At 37.0% G+C, this 21,561-nt stretch overlaps 1 protein-coding gene across 1 annotated transcript in view; it reads left to right on the top strand.

Moving 5' to 3' along the window:
* Positions 1-21,329, top strand: part of LOC106935614 (spondin-1-like) — a gene marked incomplete at its 3' end in the record, with an annotated part of 35,569 nt that extends 14,240 nt beyond the window's left edge. Inside the window, exons 3-6 of the mRNA XM_015016161.1 lie at positions 9,573-9,706; positions 18,417-18,490; positions 20,537-20,659; positions 21,181-21,329. Of these exons, the coding sequence (XP_014871647.1) occupies positions 9,573-9,706; positions 18,417-18,490; positions 20,537-20,659; positions 21,181-21,329 (480 nt within the window). The remainder of the gene's footprint in view (positions 1-9,572; positions 9,707-18,416; positions 18,491-20,536; positions 20,660-21,180) is intronic.
* Positions 21,330-21,561: the final 232 nt, after the last annotated feature.

Below are 21,561 nucleotides of genomic sequence, written 5' to 3'. Positions count from 1 at the left end.
CAGCGCCAATCCTAGGGGGCGTGCCCCAGAGTTTGGGAACCTCTGGGTTAGACGATCAGTGCTGCTACTATGCTTTTTCATGCAGCACCAAGGACTCAGATACACTCCCATCTATGATCGTGTGTATTAGTGTAGGACCCAAATGCAGGCAGAAGGTGGTGGCAGGAGGTGGAGGATTGAGAGGCATCAAAGAGTCTAAACACACAAAGGGATTTGATTAGCGTTATGCTAGAGGAACAAGAATTATTAGCAATACTGTTTTCTGCATAGCAGAAGAATCCTAAATAGAATAGGTAGAGAAACTGAAGAAGAAGAAGACTGGCTTCAGATACATAGAATAAACACAGATGTGGACAAGCAGAAACATGGGGCAGTAGCAGCTTGCCAATGAAATCATGGGGTGAATTACTCAACATAAAAAAAAAACAAGCAACACACTTTAAAGTGCTGACTAAACAAAAAAACTGAATGTCCAACACGTCACGACACCACCGTGATGACAAACCACAATGGAATTTTTGTGGATGCTCAATAATATGCAATAAAAAGCCTGTTGCATTCCTGGTGAACCACAGCACGCCTCTCCAAGTTGCTGCAGAGACCGTCCATGTTCGGACAGATTTTTAATGCTGTCACACAGTCATAGTCTCATGTGAAGTGATCCTAAGGCATTTTAGAAACCATGTTTAAAACACTACTTCTCTGCAAAACTATCACATTTGAGTAACTGGTCTACTGATCCCTTTTGTCACACTTTTTGCTTTGTGACTTCTTTCTCCATCCAGCTGCTCCTGCCAATTCAATAGAAATATAAGACATAAATAAAAATGTATATATTTTTCTTTTTGTTTTAACTAATGGTAACATTGTAATGAAGCTTACATACAGAGTTCAGTCTGAGCTCATCTTTTGATATTTGACCACTTTTAAGCATGTTTAAAGGATACAGAAAACTCTGACCAATCAGTCACAAAAAAATGGTCATTTTGCCAGCCTGTCAGTACGTCAGTCGCATGCTTTTAGAAGATCTGGGTTTTGCAAAGATATTGACAAGAGAAAAATAAAAATAAGTACATTTCTACGTCTGCTTTTCATTCCACATTACTATACTGATAGAATTATATAATGCACGTCTACCTTTAGGCTAATGAAGGAATAAATAGCTTGAAGAAAACCTACGATGGAAGTAAATTCACTTGACATAGCTTGTTCTTGCCTGCTATGAACTTTGTGACTGACTTGGGAGGTTGTGAACATTAACACCGCAGCAAAGAAAATTCGGTTTCAGAAAAAAAAAAAAAAACAAACAAAAAAAAAGGGTAAATGGGGATTTGAAGGTTTCCCATCTTGCCACATTAAAGCTTGATTAAGCTGTATTGTTCAGAATAATGCTATAATCTGCACTACAGAAATAATGGGTCAAGGGAAATTACTTATGAAAGAAAATTAATTACCACTCCATGATGTCATTAGAAATGTCTCCATTTAAATCTTTAGTGTTTGGAAGCCAAAAATCATTATACCGCTGTAGTCATTACAGCCTTGCGACTCTGTGCGGGAGCTTGTTATAGTTTATTCATGCTGTTTCGTATTGATAACAGCTTAAGCAAACAAAGCAAGACAAAATAGGCTGGAAAGACAGCAACACATGCAAACACAAGAAGGCTCACACATGCAGATTCATTTGTTAAAAGTAGCTGCAGTAATATGTGGTAAGGCTCGGCCCAAATGAGGACAAAGGGAACCTAGAGATAAAGCAAAGGTTTGATAATGGAAAACTAATAATGCTGCAGTTCAATGACAGGTTCAGAAAGTCCAGTCAGAAAAAGCCTCAAGGTAAATCCATTTTTTTATACAAAGACTGTATAAACAGAGACAGAACACAATGACAAGATGGAGCTTGTCAAAATAGGCTGCATAACAGACATATGGACTAAAAAAAGGTAATTTGTATTATATATGTAACACATGACTGGAGCGACTTAAAGGAACTGTAGACAGTAGCTTGAACTGCTTTCGCACTGATTGTTATGCAGGTATTTTGGATCAAAAGCACAAACGAAGCACGTTTTGTTAGTAATCAACATCTTACCTGTGACTTTTGCATATGATATGCTTCTGTTAAATTATGATTGTATTAGGAAAAGGTGGACATTTTGTTAAGTGATATTGTTTATGCTTAAGGCATTTTTTTATAGTGGGAGTAACAATCTAGTTTGTTTTTCTTTCATAGTTGATGATAATTCGACCTTTTAAACATTTAACTTAAAGTTGAATGTTTTATTTTGCCCGACAGGTCACATAGCTGCGACTAACTGTATGTGAAAATAAAATAATTATTTCCAAATACGCAGCTCTAAAATAAGACTTGATTTTTTATTTATTTTTTTGCAGCTATTGCATTCCAGTTCTAATTGAATTCCAACAGAAGCTCACGTCTTTCAGCACACTGAGGTTCTGACTGGGTGATCTTTTGCATACAACAATAATATGAAAGACTGGTGTTTGACAAAATGAAAGTCAGGGTTATTCCATCAAATATTTATTTAACAATTCTGTTATGTTGCTTAGCAATATATGCAAACTTGTTTTTGTTTTATTTGAGGTTTTAAAAAAAAGATATATATATTTTTTTCTTTCTAAAATGAGAGAAATTTTAAGCTTCGCAATGGGTGTATAATTCTGTCCAGTTCGAAATACTGATAATAAAACATGTTTTCAGTATGAACAAAGTCTTCCTGTAACTTAGTACACTGTGCATACTAATTGTGGCATGATGTAGCATTGGGACTTTGCAGAGGCTGTTTGGTTTTGAAAATTGATTGGATTCCCTGTGGTGTTCCTATGTTTGACATCCTGTCTGACTAATCTAGTCTGTAGATGTCAGTTTTATCAGAACTAAAACAGATGTGTGTCTTTACACAGAGCTCGGTTTCGAAGACATCTGGTGGAAAGGAAAGCATTACACGGGAGCGGTTCTGATCCATTCCAGTGGTTCCAGTAGAAAAACATGTTGCCACTGCCTATGTTAGAGTTTGAGGTAGACCAACTGTTCTTGTTTGTGCATGCGACTTGGGAGTGATTTTTCTTTTAAGACCTCACTTTTCTTTAGCAATAAAGTCCAGTTCTCTGCAGCTGATGTCCCTGGACTCTGTGACAGGATGGTTGTCACGACTTTTCATTAAATCCTCTATTATGCAAGTTGTGTGGACCACCACTTTGTGCGAATAAACATCAGCAGAAATGACAAAACATTATCAACACTTGCCTGTATGTAATTATATTGCCGAGCAATGCATTACCTTGACATTTTAAAATATTAGACACTCCTACATACATCAGTGCACATCTGTTGCACAGATGTTAGAGAGAATAGCTGTTGCAATGCAAATATTGATTCCCATAATGCTTTGAATCTGTGTGGAAAGGGTTATCACAATATTTAAATAAAGTGCAAATGGTACCTTGGAGATGACGGCAAACTGTAATTAGGACTGAAGGAAGCATCTGTATCCTGAGGACAGCACAGTGCCAATAATGACACGTATCACAATGATACTGACATAACAAGATGATAATGGTGCAAAAATCATTGGTTATATCCCCTTCGGGATACTTGGGGAAGATCTAGAACAGTAATTTGTTGATGGATGCTCCCAGATGGGATATCTTCAGCTTGTATTGTTGGTGTATGTTAAGCAGGGAAATAGAGAATGCATACCACTGCTGGCCGTTACACCTGTAGGAGTGACAACAACAAGACAAGTGATAAACCAGTGGCAACAACAAACAATAGCAAACAACAAATAAAATATTGCCTTTAGCAACTACTACTACTTGTAAAAATCCTTTAGTGAAATTATTAAAATGTTAACTTGCTATAGATATTGGATATTTTACTGTTTCATTTACAGAAGGCAAGACAAGAGAAGTTTTTTTTATATTGCTCATATTATTTACAAGACAATCAAAAGTGCTTTACAGGAACTCAGCTTAGTACGTCAAACACCAAATGGCCTGACATAAACAATACACACATTAAGCTACAGTTTTAAATGAGGTAAATAGGTAGCAAAAGTGGAAAAAATATTTGTCCAGTGATCGTTATTCTCTGTGTTGACTGTGTTCAATCTTCTGCTTCAGTCTCTCATTGTAATTAGCCAACAGTTCATTAGTGAGATTCTCTGATTAAAATCTGAAGCAAACACATTTCGTCCTGTCTAAAAGGTGCAGTTTCTGCATGTTTCAGGTTTGCAGGGATTTTTTCCCCCCAGATATGAAAACCGAAGACCTTTTTTAAACACACCTGTTTAGAGTTTCTTTTGAAACATTGCAAATGAAACATTGATAAACATTCTGATGTGTAATACTGCCACCAGATGAAATGTTTTGTTGACTGTCGTCTATGACTGTATTTTTTGTGTTTTATGACGTTAAGCACTTTAAACTTTCTTGTTGGTGAAATGATTAGTGTCAAGCAGTCCAGTACTTTCACTTTTTTTTTGGTGATATTTTGCCTCAACATGTTAGTTACTTTGTTCCCCTGATATGTTGTCCAGGTGATAGACTTGCCTGGTATTGTCAAAGCTTTTACAACTCACCTCAATGGCATTCACACAAAAAGACAAACGACAAGAAAAGGTAACGGCAAAGTGAAAAGGCAGAAAATGAAGCCTTCTTTTCAAAGCAGATCAGACATTCATTCAAAAACAACAGAGATTTTTAATGTGAGAAGTGTGATGAACAGCTTTAGGAGTCTTGCAGACCAGCTGGTTGATATGGATGATATTCCAGCCATTATACTGAAAGTATAGATGCATACGTGGAAGAGTGTGAGTTGTGATACTCAGTGAACAGCATGCAGAACGTTTTTCTGATTGTTGCTTTGTGCAATTGTACAGTTCAGGTCAGAGAATCACATGTTGGAAAGTGAAGGGACTTTCAAAGGGCGGCTGTTTTCACATGCGACTCTGCTGCTATGGCTGGGTGGGTGAGACATAGAATGTAATATGATGCAATATTGATGATAGCCCCAAGATCTCAGAGGTGTTCTGCAGTAATAGAGCTGCTTTGATTGATGAAAAACTTCAGGCAAAATGTCGGTGCCTCCGAGGTCTTCATCAAGACATGAAAACTTTGTGATTCTCTGAAATGAGCTCATCCTCAAGTGGAGATGTGACATTTCAATTTATCATTCTGTCTCCTTGTAATTCTTTTCTTCTTTCTCATATTTGAACTAAAGTCCCAATGGTTTTAACTGTATTCACTGCTTTGCAACTGCATGACATTTAATTGCTATCCTGGAATGTGTGTGTGTGTGTGTGTGTGTGTGTGTGTGTGTGCACACAGCGACCAACAAACACGCACACACATATGCTCGCTAATATCAGCCGTTTCTGTCAGATTTCTCCAGAGGATCGTAGGTTTGCCGTGCCTGTCACCCAGGCTTTGTGTGAGTGTGTTTGAACAGAGCTCTGCGTTTGCTTGTGCAGGCACTCTAAAGCATCTGTGTTTACCGACTGAAGTGGGAGCAGAAGATTGAGCGAGATTGAGATAGACAAACCGTGGACTCTCACTGACATGCCAGACTCTGCAAAGAAAACAAACACCTCTTTTGACAGTCTTCCCACACTAACCTGACCTGCTACTCTATTCTTCACTGGCTCAGTATTTTGTCCATGCACTGGCATCACTGATCAATTTTAAATTGTGCTGCATTAGATTTGCTGAACATTTAATTGGATTATGAGCAATTGCAGCAGTGCATGTATAATTCCATCACATGAAAGTTGTTCCCTTCCTCTAAAACTCTCTCTGTCTTGATGTAAACAACCAAGTTATCAGTTTGAAATGGAGTTTAGATTGGGCCTAAAAAAAAGTCCAGTCTGACCCGGTCCGAGCCCATAGACGACGTGTCTGAGCTCAATCCAACTAGACTAATTAACTCTAATTACAGCCCTGAGCCTGAAGTAAACATACATTATTATTTTAAGTTGCTATCAGTCTAAAATCAATTCCAGACTCCTGGCTTTGCTCTTTTCTACCTTATTAGCGTAACTTCTTCCATTTTTAGCTTTGTTTGGCATCTTCCAGCTTCGTTTTGTCACTTGTTGTAACCACCAGGGTGAGTCGGGTACAAATCTGACTGATTTGAGTGGAGCCGGGCTGGGCAATGCACATTAATTGTGCAATGTGCTGCACAACTATTGCACATAGTATAGATCTAAGCTATAATTTGAAACTAGCGCAAAGTAGGGCTGGACGACATGGCTGAAAAAGTATCATGATACAGTAATTTCATATAATTTGATGTCGATAAATATCGATTAGTTTTTGTTTTAGATATCTGAAATACTGCTAAACTGGTGAAGTGACTTTCCCTGTTTTATCCATAATTGAGCTGCTGTATTAATTTAGCATGAGACATCTGTAGTGGTTTCCAGGGCTGAAACAGGACTTTTGACCACACAACAGCAAAGGCGTAACATTGATTTTGTGTAATATAACTTGCCAAATCTTTGTCACACTTGGAAAAACATCGGTGTAAAGAGCAGATCCTCTGCTTTCAAATAATATTGTGTTTGCACTTGGTGACACAAACAGAATCATTTACGACAGAACTGAGTTTTCTTAAATTGGCTCATTCTTTTGCATTGACTCTGCCATCCAAAATATGCCACACACTCTCCATATGGTTGTGGTTGGGACAACTCTGCTTCTCAAGCAGTAACAGTGGTTTGGAAATAAACCCCAAGCCAAAAATACTTATCAATTTGTAAAATGTTCTTCAAGTACTTCAGCCAGCTTTTTTTTCCTGGTATTTGGAAAACCCACCTTAGAATTTAAAGTTCATCTCCTGAGAACATTTTTAAATGGATATATTCACACATTGTCATCACATTATCAGTTTCAATAACATTACACAGGATTGTTTTGACTGCAATAGTTTATTCCAAGAGTAATGAATTAAGGGATTGCATTCCAGTCATATGACATATTCTGCCATCTGGATGATGTGCAGCTGGTGTTGATGCTCGTACCTGACAACAGAGAGCTGGCAGCAGTGTGTTGAGAAATGAGGAATAAAGAGTGATACAGAATTGGACTATAAAGTCATTAATCATATAATTTTGTATTGCTACCCTGTCTCTTTTTTTTTTCTAAATAACTAAAGCTTTTACTTTTGGTATTCCACTGTATTCGTTTGACTTCAGATTTTAGTGTATTAAGTTGACTGTAAGAATATTTAATCAGACCTATCTTGAACCATACTTTGGGATCAGTCACAGGAACTGACTTGCTTCATAAACAAACCCAGTGCGGTTAGTATTACTGGTTTGCTTTTTTCCATAAACGTGTTTATGGTTGTTTGGCATCTCTTCAGAGCATCTCAGTTTTCTTCTTGTCTCCAAAGCAGCGTTGTACTTAATGCTTACGCCTCAGTAGACTCAACTTCAATTTAAATTTGCACGATGCAAATCTGCCTTTATATTCCTGTCAAAAGGCAGTAGCTCTTTGCTGTCATTCTCCTTTGTTTGGGTCTTTCTGAAATCTGTCTCTTCATTTGCCTTTTAGTGAGTTGTTTGTTTCAGCATTTGACTGAGAGAGCTTCAGTCTTAGTAAAAAAAAAAAAAATGTAAATGAAAGGCGGATCAGTCACCGTAGAAATATGGAAATTATTCATCAGCGGAAAAAGCTCCAAAAGGGGAAACTGTTAGTGAGTTTGAGTCAAGCAGGATTTCTGGGAAAGAGTGCTGAGTCTTTGTTATTATTATGGTGAGACAGCTGGGAAACACATGCTACAAGGTCATAGGGCCACATGAGGTTCTGTTTCGCTATGTGTTTAGTCTGTAAGGTCCGTGACAAGGTTTAAGTATTGAGACAACTGGGCAGTGCATGTCTTGAATGTACAAGTCTGTTATTATCCAAAGCCTCACCTTAGGACTTTGACAAGGTTTCCCTTTCCCACAGCTTTGCTCTTGACTCAACTTGCTGCGCCAAAGATTGGTCACAGAGAGTACGGAACTACTTGATAAGTTAAGGTCAGGTTGCATGACTGAACATCCCCACATTCACAGGAAGTGGTGAAAGAAATAAACCTTTAGTCATCCCCCCGCCCCCAGCATCACCCTCCCTTAGCATTCACAAAATAGTTTTTATCTTGATAATATATGAAAAACATGTCTTTGTTGAACTCTCTTTTATTTTCCCCATCTGCCTCTTGTTTCCAGTGACAACTGAAATTGTGCAAATAAAGTGTAGACGACAGCGAACCGCCCATAGCAACCTGTTTTACAAGCAGCTTGAAAGATGGACTCAAATGCCAAATTCTAGTGATGTGTACAGAAAAGCTATTGTTATGTGTTGAGAGAAAAAAAAAAGATTAAAGCAATTATTTTCTATAGAGCAGCAAAATTGAGCTCTACGGCTTATATACTATGCATATTAGTTTTATGAAAGATTGCATGTATCAGATTAAAAAAAGAATCAGATCAACAGTGTCAGATCACCAACCCACCTCCTACAAACAAATAAAGATAAGAGACATTGTGTGAAGATTAATTATCATGCTGTGAAATATTATTATTCCGGATGTAGCGATCAGAAAAACATTGTTGGCATCAAAGGATAAATATTTATTAAGCCCTGACAAAACACTCTATTACTTCCTGTCCTTCAAAGGAGACGGGATGTTGTGGTTCCCTGATGTGAAAAATAATTACACAGAGATGACATGGTGTTTGATAGCCATCTAATATTCCTGCTGTCTTTCCTCATCACTTTGAAAATAATATACAATAAAACTACTGTTCACTTGAGTTAGAAGAAAGAAATGTCATGATTTCACAGTGATTCCTTAAAATCACATTGCAACCTTTTTCTTAAAATAAATTTTAAGGTTTACTATGTTGCTCAAATCTAGTTCCCCCTATCAAGAACTAGTTCTAAGTCCAGTTCACACAGGTTAAATCAAAGATAAACAGTTTGAACAAAGTTCCCAGTCTTAATATAAACAAAATATTTTCATGAAATAAAGTCTTAATTGATTTATGGATCAAGATACATGAATAATCTTACATTTGCAACTTGGCCTCTTGTGTCGTCTTTGCTCATAAAAACTGTGTTTCATGTGTTCAAGCTCTCAAAAAGGCTGTTCTCATTCACATATTTTCATATTTTTTAGAAAGCCAACGGAGCACTCTTAAATCACTATGAAGTCGTGTCTCATAATTAATAAAATTTTGATGCTGCATAAACACATCAGCCGACAAATCATTATTCAAAATACGTGCTATGATTTCAGCTACTTTTACTCTACTAAAGTCAAAGAGCAAAGTGAGAATAATTATAATACATCAAGCTGTGACTTAATTCCTCTATTTGTCACTGCTGTAGCTCCAAGCTCCCGCTCTGTGAGTTGAGTTGAACTTCTAACCTGTTGGATCTTCAACTTTATCCACTTTTTCTGCACAAAGCAACATATGTTGTTCTGTTTCGGAGACAATATATGTTTTTGTGTCCTTTGTAAATCTGATATGACATGTGCATAATGCCACTTATTGTATTGCCAGATCATCGATAATGATGACACCCAGTTCATGACCAACTGCCCTCCTGCGGTGACGGAGAGCACACCTCGCAGAAGAACCAGGATACAGGTCTTGTGGACCGCACCACCCAGTGGTACTGGGTGTGTTATTCTCAAGTAAGTTTTATTCTCATCTAATTATTCTCATACCTTTATGTTCAGAGCTACAACCGACGATGAGTGACAGTTTTCCATTAAATATTAGGGTTGCAATATAAAAAAAACTAGTTGGATTTAATATTTGCATGTATATTAAGATAACAGCAATTAAATAACTGTTTAAAAAAACAAAAACAAAACGTGTTTTAAATTTTTTATGTAGTTTGTTTTCTGCTTCTCATTCAAATTTTTGAGTTGAGTTTGCTATATTAAAAAGAAAAAAAATGTGTTGGGACTATTATTTCTACTGAAACAAAGCTCAACATCTTAATAAACGAAGTTCCCATTTCCCAGGCCCAGTTACCTTTGACCTTACAAGCAGGTGTCAAGTCGGTGACTCCAGGTGTTTTTTTTTTTTTTTGTTGTTTGTCTTTTTTTGTCTAGCAGCACAGCATACCTTAGCTCTTGTAAAGGGATGATCTTCACAACACAACTAAAGATGATTACTGGGTACAATTTGTTGTTTCAAACAGGTGTGACTTTGAGCATCAGCGTTACTTTCAAGTTGTACGTCTGCATTATGTGTCTCATCATTAAAGTGGGTGCTCAGACTTTAGAATAAACACTTTAAAATGTCAAATAAATATTTGCTCAGAATAGTGTGGTGTTCATGTTTGAGGATTTAAATGGCTGTTCAGGACCGTATCATTTTATAGCTCCATTGAAAAACAATGCCATTTTTCCCTGTGATTTTTTTTTCACCATTGGTGATGGTCTGGGAATATTAATCAGATAAATGACATTAAGCAGCTATTTAAAGGTTTATCCTGACAATTAAATTGCTCAGTCTGACTGGAAGTGTGCATATTGCCTATCAGCTATTAGTAAGTGACATTTTGCTTTAATGAGAGTTGGGTGGCTCACAGGGAGCTTTGCTTTGTGGGAGGAGATAGATTGCTTGGTTCCTTCCCTCTGTCTTTTATTCCTTCCTTCTTACTGTCCTTCCTTCCTTCTTTAGGTCAAATTGTGGAATCAACAGGTGAGACAAACCCAAACTTTCTTACCAGAAACCGAACCACTCACTTCTGAACATTTAGAGGATTTCATTCAGTCTAATGAAAAAAAAAATACTTAACATAAACCAGTTTAAAAATAAAGACAGTTTGTGGTAAAAGTTATTTTTGTTGCTCAAATGGGTTGAGTGATGAAATGATTTATGGTAAATTTTGATTGAATACAGCAGACTTCATGACATTGGTGTTCAGCCTCTGGACTGTTATGATAAACACATTTATTTCCAGCATGTTTTGTTTCTAAAAGCAGCAGCAGGCTGTTTTACCATTGAGTAAAAAATTGGTTCGTTAGAAAAACGGAACAGAGCCAGAAGAGCGAAACGTAACAGCCCGGAGGGACTGATTTTCATGCACATCAGCTACAATTTGTGCTTCTGTAAATGTAATATTCTCTGATAACAGAAAGCACTTACTATTAATACATGATGAGATGTTATTCAAGCAATGTGCCAACAGAAATAAAACAAACGCGCACGACATGGAGTGATGGCACTGCACATACCTTCAAGACATTTTTTGACAAGTAAGAAATGTAAATGATAAACAAGGTAAACCTCGCAAAGAAAAATGTTTCTCCCTTGTTCATTTCCGTCTCCCTTTCTGACTACCTGAAGGGAATAAACTCCCTGACATGCATCTTTTCCTCCACTGAGCGATAAGCTTTAACTTGCCCTCACCTCCACAGCACAAGCACAGCTGTTGCTTTTAATTTATCTACTGCCGTTGTTTGACAGATGGCATGTAGCCATCTCCAGTAATTACTGGTTCAATAAATCTGACCCTGTGTTGTGGAACATCTGCTATTTCAAATTCACCTCATATTACTGTCACAGTTGTCCAAGATGGAGATTTAGGATTACCTCATCTAAACTCTCTGCATTGTAAGTCTTAATTTTACCTTGTTAGGCTATTTTTGTTTCCGTCTACAACACTATGTTAATAGGCCACACTGGAGTTAAAGTGATTAGCCAATGTTTAGATTTCTTTAAATGTTTCAGACCATCAAGCAAATTCTCATATCAAATAAAGAGAACTGAATAAATACAAACTGCAGATTTAAATGCTGGATTTCAAACAAGCTATCAAATTTAAGCTCACATATGTAATCCAAAAGAAAAATACTTAAATAGAAAATGTCAAAAAACATGAAGTAGGTGAAAAAGATAAAAAAAAAAACAACACATCGCTACAATTTCTAAATAAATTCAAGAATAGATTGGAAACAAAATATCTGTCCCTTTTGCCATGACAGGCTACAAAGTCATTTTTAAGGCTTTAGGACTTCCATGATTCAGAATGAGAGGCATTATCTACAGATGGAGAAAAACAGAAAACAGATGGAACAATGCTGAACTTTACCAAGACTGACCAGCTCACCAAAATTGCTGAAATAATGTACTGATTGATCCAGGAAATCAAAGAAGATCACAGAACAACATACAAAGCAGAAGAGGCTTCATTTGCCTCTCTCGTGCTCAGCATTCATGATTCAACAATAAGAAAGAAACTGGCTAAACATTGCATCCATAGGAGGGTAAAAACTGAAAAATGGCCAAAAATGTCTTTCCCAAAGACTTTAGGGAAGATAATCTGTGGACTGACAAAGCGAAAGTAGAAGTTTTTGGGGACCGTGTTAACACATAAAGGTCTGAGGCTGCTTCAGGACATGGTCAGATTGATGGACACATGAACTCTGCACTCTTTCAGAAAATTATGAAGGAGAATGTCAGGCCGCCAGTATTGAGCAAAAGGTCAAGAACTTGGTTGTATCCAAAGCACACCATTTTCACTTCTCAATAGACTAAGAGACGGAAAAGACAAAGATCAGACTTTATTCTAGAAGAAATTCCTTCTAATTTTCACATAGTCACGTTGATTTGGATAAATCAGAATGCGGAAAACTACGTTTTAGTTTTTAGGTACATGTCTGATAATCTTAAACATGCAAGTATTGGGAGGGGGGGAGGCATAATAAGTAGTAAAGTCAAATACTTTTTTAAACACTTCAGTGCATGTGAAGGAAGACATAATGAATCTGATGAAAACAATTGATCAAAATCAACTTTACTACACAAGACTAAATCTGACTTCTTCATGCAAACTAATATCAATGTCACTTAGTTTAATAATCCTTAGAGCCAAACATTTCATTCTTGTGTTTATGTTCAGTCTGTAATATGTTCAGTGTTGAGGATGTCAAACGCTTATTTCCGTGTTAACTGGAACTGGTTCTCACTCCAACTTCCTTTAATTGGTCTTTGTCTTTGTGCCCTCTTGGACTCTTATTAGTTTTTTTTCTTCTCCCTCCTGGGGTTTTGATCTAATAACTTTAAAAAAATCTGCTCTCTCAAACCACCAGTAGAAGCTGTAATACCATAAAGACTGGAGCTTTTTTTTTGTTTTGTTTTGTTTTAATTTCTGCTGTAAAATTTACTGTATGTGGGTTTGCCAAGAATTACATAAGATGTTTTTTTTATTTCTCTCACTTTCAAAGTTTGCAACTAGCAGTTAGTTTGTTTATTTTAACATAAAGACAAGAAACGGGGAAGCTCAGCCAGCTTTACTCTGCTAGGAATAATTTCAGCTGATGTAAAGTGACGAAAAACAGTGGAACATAAAAATAAAAGGAGTCAATTGTAAAGTCTATAGTTTTCTTAGAAGTAAACGGTAAATGGTAAGTGTCTTGTACTTGTAGAGCACTTTATCAAGTCCAGATGACTCCAAAGTGCTTTACAGTAGAAGTATTAGTTATAATAGCGTTATAGATTTGTTTAAATCAACTTTAAATCACTTCTAGGATAACATTTTTCAATTGTTGTATGCCAGGTCACAGCTGCTGAATCTTGTAACCTCTCCAGCGTTGTCACAGGTGTCCTGGAGTCCTCTCTCATTTGTCTCTTTCTATCACCGTCACTCAGTTTCTGAGAACGCCTGACCTTAGAAGATTTACATGTTTCATTTTGCTTCCATTTCATTCATTTCATTGCCTCAGAGATTTTCTGTTTCCATCCGTTCGCTTATACTTTTCAGTGACCTGTTCTACGTTTTGCTTGTAGTGCTCTCCTAGTCTTCATGCTATAAGCCAGGAATACTGATTAACCAGTGAGCGGACATCCCAGACACAGATGTCTTTACATTACAATCCTTGAGACACACTCACTGCCCTCAGATGATCTCCGTTCCACTCACTGTGAGATTACAAACAATTGACTCTTGAATTTTTTTTTAATTAGGTCAGTCACTTTAAACAGAGCAACTATTTATACATTTATTATATGTTACATATTTTTATTTCATTGACATTATTTTGTAGAAATCGGTGTTCAATTTGACATTAAAGGACATTCTTTTTGTCAAAATGCCAGATTTTTTTTTTGCTCATGATTGCTTTGTAAAAGCAATACAAAGGTAAAAAGCGTCCAGTGGAGTGAATACCTTTTATAGGTTCCCTCACTTTTTAATCGCAGTCTGTGTAAGCAGTAAACTGATGGTAAAAATAGCCAAAGTCCAAAAGAAAACTGTGAAACGTCCTAGGAAAGCTTGGCTGTTCAAGAAACGTTCGAGATTTCACAAGAAAGTCACCTTTAAGGCACAGTTAAAGTAAAAGAAAACATTTTTGTTGTTGTCACACACTTGATATTCAGATTATATTCTGGACATTCACAGATCAGGATGTATAGCTGTGTTCTGCGGTTTGCCAGGCTTGTTAGTGCAGCTTCTTTAGAGACACTTTTCCTTCTAATTTACACATTGTGAGCTGAACCCTGGAGAGAAGTCACCTGTTACAAACACTGCTATCAGTTTCTTGGCAAGCAAACCGTGTCAGCATCTTTTAAATAGCACACTCCATAATGCGCTGTCTTTGTTCATCTCACTTGTTCCTGGCACTTGAACTAACAGCAGCTTGAAGATGCAGTATGCAACTTATCTTCTCGAGGCTGGTTGTGTGCTGTCAGGACTGCCCTCCTCCTCTGCTGGTCAAATTCTTGTCATTCATCTTGTTGAGCTGCCTAGAAATGTTGCCTCAGGCAGCGGGAAACGGCAGCTGTAAAACCTCCACAAAGTGCTGATTCTTCCCCCCCTTTTCATAACATATTTAGATTTTTTACTTACTTATCCTTCATATTTTCTTATGTTAAGACATAACTTCCAAAAGAGTTTGGGACATTTAAATACTGTTGAAATATGAAGCTCCAGTGATGTTTGGCATACAGATGTTTGTTTGTTTGTTTTTTTTAATCTAGCAAGAATTGAGGACAAGAGGAAACAGTTTAAGCATCAGTAAAAATCCAACATTTATAGAAAATTTCGCAGTTGTTGAAATATACTCAAAATAATCTATAGTTACACGTTTACAAAAGTTATCGATTCAGAATAGTCTGTGCAGTAAAAATATTGCTCGAAGTAAAACATTTGTTTGGTGCTCAGGCAAGTAATTTTAGATATTAGATGTGCCGTCCCTGGCCTAGACGACCATGCCTGATATAGATTGTAAGATTTGAAATCCATAGATAGGATTTGGAGTAGAGCGAAAAAAAAACCCCAACTGATTTACACTTGAAAGTTTTGCTTGTATTAGAACATATAACATAAACAACTTGATTAAATATTCTCAGATTCTTGCAATAATGGTGACTCACCCACCCTATTTCCTTCCCTTTTTCTGTCTTGAAGTCTTCATCCCATTTCATCTGACACATGCTATGATGAGTATTTTCAGCCCTAAGCTCTTTTATATTCCTGCCTTGTTTTGACTTTTATCTTTTGCAAGCATGAAGTTCTTGTTTAAGGAAGCCCCCCCAGGCTGTGACAAAGTGCAGAGTGTGTACGAACATTAGACTGCGTGGGTATTTGTGTGTGTGTGTTTGTGTGTTTCCCACCTCAGGTCATAAAGGTCTTTCTTGTAGCTGTGATGAGTTTACCTCAAATCTGTGCTTTAATCTCAAGAAAGTCTTGAAAAGTCTTTTGGTGTCTAGAAAGTGTTTCCCACCTAGAGCTAACATAGAGAAGGGAAGGTGAGAGAAAAAACAAGTGTGTGTGAGTGAAAAGATGGTGAGGAAGACAGTTTTTCCAATCTAGGTTTTGCTGTCCTGGTGATTGTTATCAGGTTTATACTTAGAATTCTCCATCTCTGCCCTACGGCTGTCTGTTCATCACATTTTCACCCCACATCGACCTCTGGTTCATTTCTCCCCCCATCAGTATTCGAATGCTGTTACCAGGAGGAAGCTGGCGGGGGGAGGAGGAGGAAGAGGAGGAGGAGGAGCACCCTTCGCCTGTCAGTGACAACACAAGTCAAACTGTGCGACTCTGAAGTTGTTTGACAAGATGACTTGAACTTCTCTGTCTAGTCACAGTCAGACGTGATTTTTTTTATTGATCACACGACAGGATTATTTGGAGCATGTTCAGTTTTTAAGAGCTACCGCTCTTTTATCCTTGAAGTTTCCTGAATAAGAACCAGAGGACATGAATTTAGACAGATATGAATTCACTTATTCTGCCGTGCTTCTTGCTTTCCTCCGCTGTGAAGAGTAATGACCTCTGAGTGTTACTATCACTTTTAATATCAGGCACCTGTTAAAATGAAAATATTTGTACTGTTCATGTTTAATTCATCTCCCTGCACTCAGATGAGAAATTTGGTCAGAGAACAGTTTGATTTTATGCGGTAAAGGCTTCGACAGATAAAAACAGAAAAGTTTTTTTTTCCTCATTATTTCCCCAGTTGCACCATGTAGACTGGTTATCGTTGGTGACATTAGCATGGCTTGTTTGACTGAAATAGCAGAGTGTATTCATTAAAGGTTACGTACGCTAACATTGACTATGATTTTTCCTTAAGGAAATATGAGGAGTGAAAGCAAGGAGCCTAGGAACGATAATGTGGCACGGCTGTTAAAAACAAATAGAAAATAATATCAATTTGTTGTAGAGCAATACTCAAGTCACAACATCTGGAAATAAATATCTAACCAAAGTAAATTTAAAACTGTGATGCATAGAGTAGTTTTACAGATGTTACAAAAAACATACAACTGACAAAATGTGCATCAAAACATTGCAGATGAACAAAAAAGACACTTAAGTTCATAGTTTTACCTGATGCAGGTAAATGCAGTAACCGAGTTTTCTGCACACCTCTAATACAATTTGCCTTGCTTTACTAGCAGTGGCTGCTTACTGACAAAAAATGTCTATCTATCTATCTATCTATCTATCTATCTATCTATCTATCTATCTATCTATCTATCTATCTATCTATCTATCTATCTATCTATCTATCTAAGCAAATTATTTAAAAACAACAAAATTTTAATATATAAGCTTAGTAGAAAGGAGACCTGGAGCGACTGTATGTAAAGACGCCTCCTTTCTCTGACTTGGTGAATAATACAAACTACCAGCATTTTGTTCTTTACCTATTAGAAAATTTGATAAAAAATGATCAGGCTCAGTAATTGTCATTATATTTCACTTTTGTTTTCCAATTTCATGCCCAAGTAGTCACCCCATGTTGCAGAGTATACTGCACCATTCAGCCCACGTGAGATTTATAGAAGCAATATGACCGATAACTCCTACCTAAAGTTGGCGCGCCCTCCTCTGTCTTCATCGCCAGGGTTGTTCAGCTCACTTTGAGGCAGTTTTATTTTTCTCTATTGTACGTGGGGCACACTACTTTTATAAAAAGAAAAGCACAGCTATTTATTTCTTTTCTGACCGGCGTAACATACAGTTCTACTTGCTTACAGTATCAGTTTGGATTTTTCCTTATGTTCAAGTAACTTCAAGTTTTGATGGAATAATGCTCTTTGCGGTGCACAGCAAAGAGAATCTGTGAGAAATAAAACAGTTGAGATTTTTTATAAGGATCATATTTTTTTTTATTTTTTGGCTTATTCTTCCAGTCTTTCCTGCATTTTAGTTGTCTCTCTGTTATCTTACCAGAAAAGCATGATGACTTTTCAAACCATTTACTGGGTTATTTATTTGGGGGTAGTATTGGGATTGAAGAACTTGCAACAGACTGTGTTATTTACTGCAAGAACATTTGGCAGGTTTATTTGGAAAGTTTTGTAAGGGCACCACACCTTTGTGCTCCTCTGATTATTTGTTACTGTCTTTGTTTTCAAAATGTCAATAGAAGAGGTAGAAAACAAAGCATCTGAGCTATCCTGGTCCTCCATTATAATTTTTTTTTTTTTTACAAAACAATGCAGAAGCATTGGTAAAAAACAATCAATTTTAGATGGGGCAGTTTAATTTTCAGTCGAGATTAACTCATCAGTTAAAGCCTGGTTTTGTCTACAACAATTGCACAGATCTATATTCTGTCTTTTTAATGTAACTCCTGGTCTTTTCTCCCTCCTCTTTGTATCCGTTGCGGCAGGATGATTGTGCTGTGAGAATTGGAGAATATGGTTTTTCCTGTGAAAAAATGTGTACTCGGTGTCCATTATGAAACCTCAGGGAAGCCAATTACCCTCCCGTCTTACTGAGGATTTCATGGATCAGGCGTCGAAAAGAAACTCTGAAAAATCTCAATTTCATGCAGCTTTTGCACTCCTGTGATGATCCAACTTTTCTTCATTTTCTTTTTCATCTTTATTCTTACTCTACGTTTCCTCCAAACCTGTTCTCTGTGTCTGCAGGGCCAGTATTGTCCAGAAAAGAGTCATCTTTTTCCAGGATCAGGGCTCTCTCACCATTCGACTGTGTGAGAAAGGTAATGACAGCTGCCCATCTTCTCTTTCACTCTGTCTTTTCCAGCTCATTTTTACAACCTAGACTTGTCATCATGCGGCTATTGTAGCCTTCTCCGAATGTAGTATTTCCCCTCTGTTCTGGTTCAGATAACCTCACACCTCCCTCATCATGTTTTAAAAACTACATGGGAGAAAATTTCTCTATAAATATACAAAAAAAAAAAATACTACTGACATGAAATTTGCACCAGATATTTGTAAGAACACTAACAATCCTCACATTCAGAAACATCAAAACAAATTAATTCTTGAATTAAGTAATGGCTGAAATAGTAAAATATATATAGTCTAAAAACATGAGCATTAGGTTAATGGGTCTCTCTCAACTTTTCTGCATTCATGGTGCGTTCATGGTTGTTTGTCCTTTGTGTCTTTGTATTGTCCCTTGATGGAATGACGTCCAGAGTGTACCCTGCCTCTCGCCCAGTGACTCCTTCAGATAGACATAGATATATTTTTTAAAACAAATAATGTCAGTAGTATGCTGTTTTGTATGTAGCTGTGTACTAGGGATAAATGTCTTGCATCTTCAGATTATTATCAAGAATGTTTTATTAGATTTCTCCTTTCATCCATCCTTCAATGCTAGTAGTCCACAGATAGCACAAAAACCAGTCCCTCTACATAAATTACATGTACAGGTCTAGGGAAAGAAGAAAGGCAGCCAGCATCTCTGCAGACCATACACATCCTGGACACAAACTGTTTAACCCTCCCACAGTCCTAACAAAACACTCAGGAAGCATGAGGCGGATGTCACGGCCAGACTGTGAGATCACCGGGGCAATTTCTGAGGTTTTATGTCAATTGTATTTCCGCAAAAAAAGAATGCGTCACCATTTTTTTTTAAATCTCTTAAAATCAGCACAACGGTCTGGTAAGATGGTACACTCACAGGCGTCTCTCAGCTCAAACGCAAACATTCATTGTACATTGAAAGCCGTATCTGGTTGAATGGTTTTATCATGCTGAATCTCAGAGGATTCCTGTCTTCATAAAGCTTTTCACTACACACTAAAATCTAATTTTCCATGCTATTGCGCAAGTCAATCAAGCCACCCTGCTTCCATTTTCTGACATAAGCTAGGTGCTTAAAGTTTGACTCGCCTTTCTGCAACTTGGATGTCAGGAGAAAATTTCCACTAAATAATTGGGTGATTCATAAATATTCAAACTATCGCCTTGACCTATCTTTCAGAAACATTGGTCCAGGGCAAAATTAGAATATTTATGAGTCTGTGTGTCATTTCTTTTCTCTTCTTTTCCTGCTTGCTAGATTCTTACCGCCTCTTATCGCTATCAGTCATCATTTAAATTGACCCAAGTAATTGTTTATCAGGATTGTACACCCTAATAACTTTGAAATAGTTTTGTTTGAGTGGAGTTTTGTACTTAAATGCACTATCTTTCTGTTTAGCAGACAGAATTCATGTAAATCAGTCAAAAGTCAGTGAGTTTCCCATTGAACGTTTGTAAAAAGGAACAATATTATGTATTTTACAGGGACTTTTGGTCTGACCATTCATGTGGACCAGATTAAATAATCTGCTTTTTTCATATTGTAGTCATTTCCTGACTTCTAGGTTTCAGTATATCCATCCACCCATCATTTTATGTTTCCTGGTTAAATATATGAGAATATACTAGAATAATAGCTGACTCAGGAGGATCGTTTAATTTCCTCTCTAGTGTGATGCTTACTTTGATTGGTTTTGGTGCTGACTGAACCCATCCTATTAAAAAACCTGCACTGTTATTTAAGCAACAGCCAATGTTTTCCCACAGAGTATCTAGAGCTTAGGTTTTGTGTAGAAGTTGTTTATTTGCTTTCCACTGAAGCTGAAAAGAATGAGGTCACAAATGATTCAAAACCTACTTACAATGTTACCTTAAGTTGGAAAATATTAACAGTTTTATCATGGTATTATTTAGGTTACTGGTCTGTGGATTTGTTGTATTATTTGAGTATTTGTGTTTGGTATCTTTCACATCCCGTCTCCCTGCAGAGCGTGTTCCCGGTGAAGTCACAGAAGTACCTGCAATCGAATGCTGTGCTTGTGGAACTGCTAAATATAGACTTACCTTCTACGGCAACTGGTCAGAAAAAGTACATCCAAAAGATTATCCAAGTGAGTAATTATAGCAATCCGGGCCCAACACTCACACACACTCTGTGTCTGATTAGTTTGTTCCTCACAGTGACTGGTGTGAACTTTTCTTTTTCTTTTTGTCTTTGTTATCCTGGACTTAAAAGGCAATTCAAATGGCCTGAAGAATCAGAATTTCCTTTGACATTAACCATTATGCAATGTTCTAATGACATCCATTATTAGTTAGTCTCACAGAAGAACTCTCTTCAACTGATTCATCTTATATAAAGCTTCAAAGAGTAAAAAAAAACGTAGGAAAGTTCTTTGGGAAAACAGTTCAATCTTTAAGGTTAGCTGTTTAATTTGTATGATTTAAGGATGCCTATACCCTTAGGTAAAGCTATGACTCTTTGACTTGCCATATCAAAATTAGTCTTTTAGTCATAGGTTGGCTGGTTTTTGTCTTTTTGGTTTTTAAGTTACTGACAGAGAATCCATGTTATTGTCTAACATCTTTCACAAATGAGTAATTTCAGTGCTAAAGCTCCCATCTCCTTTAGGACGTGCCAACCACTGGTCTGCCCTGATTGGTGCGTCCCACTCCAGGAGTTATGTGCTGTGGGAATATGGCGGCTTTGCCAGTGAAGGAGTTCGACAGGTGGCTGAACTCGGCTCCCCCATCAAGATGGAAGAAGAGATTCGGCAGAAGGTAAGAATGGCATTCATTTTCACTTTTTAAGTTTTATATTTTCATCTCCACAAACATTTGCTGTCATTATGACCGAATAATATATTCAGGTATTTTTTGCCCTGAGAACAACATTTGACTTATCTTTTTACATAAGATAAGGACTTTTCTTTTTCAAAATGTAGGGCCAGTCATTATCATTCACTCTTTTTGCTTTTAAGCTTTCTATGTATATATTTTTAGAGGTTTTTAA

The sequence above is a fragment of the Poecilia latipinna genome, unplaced genomic scaffold (assembly GCF_001443285.1).
Source record: "Poecilia latipinna isolate Pla-1442-1.1 unplaced genomic scaffold, P_latipinna-1.0 Scaffold1987, whole genome shotgun sequence".
Classification (NCBI taxonomy): Eukaryota; Metazoa; Chordata; class Actinopteri; order Cyprinodontiformes; family Poeciliidae; genus Poecilia; species Poecilia latipinna.
Note: the sequence above shows the minus strand (reverse complement) of the source record. Positions and strands in the feature narration are given on the sequence as shown.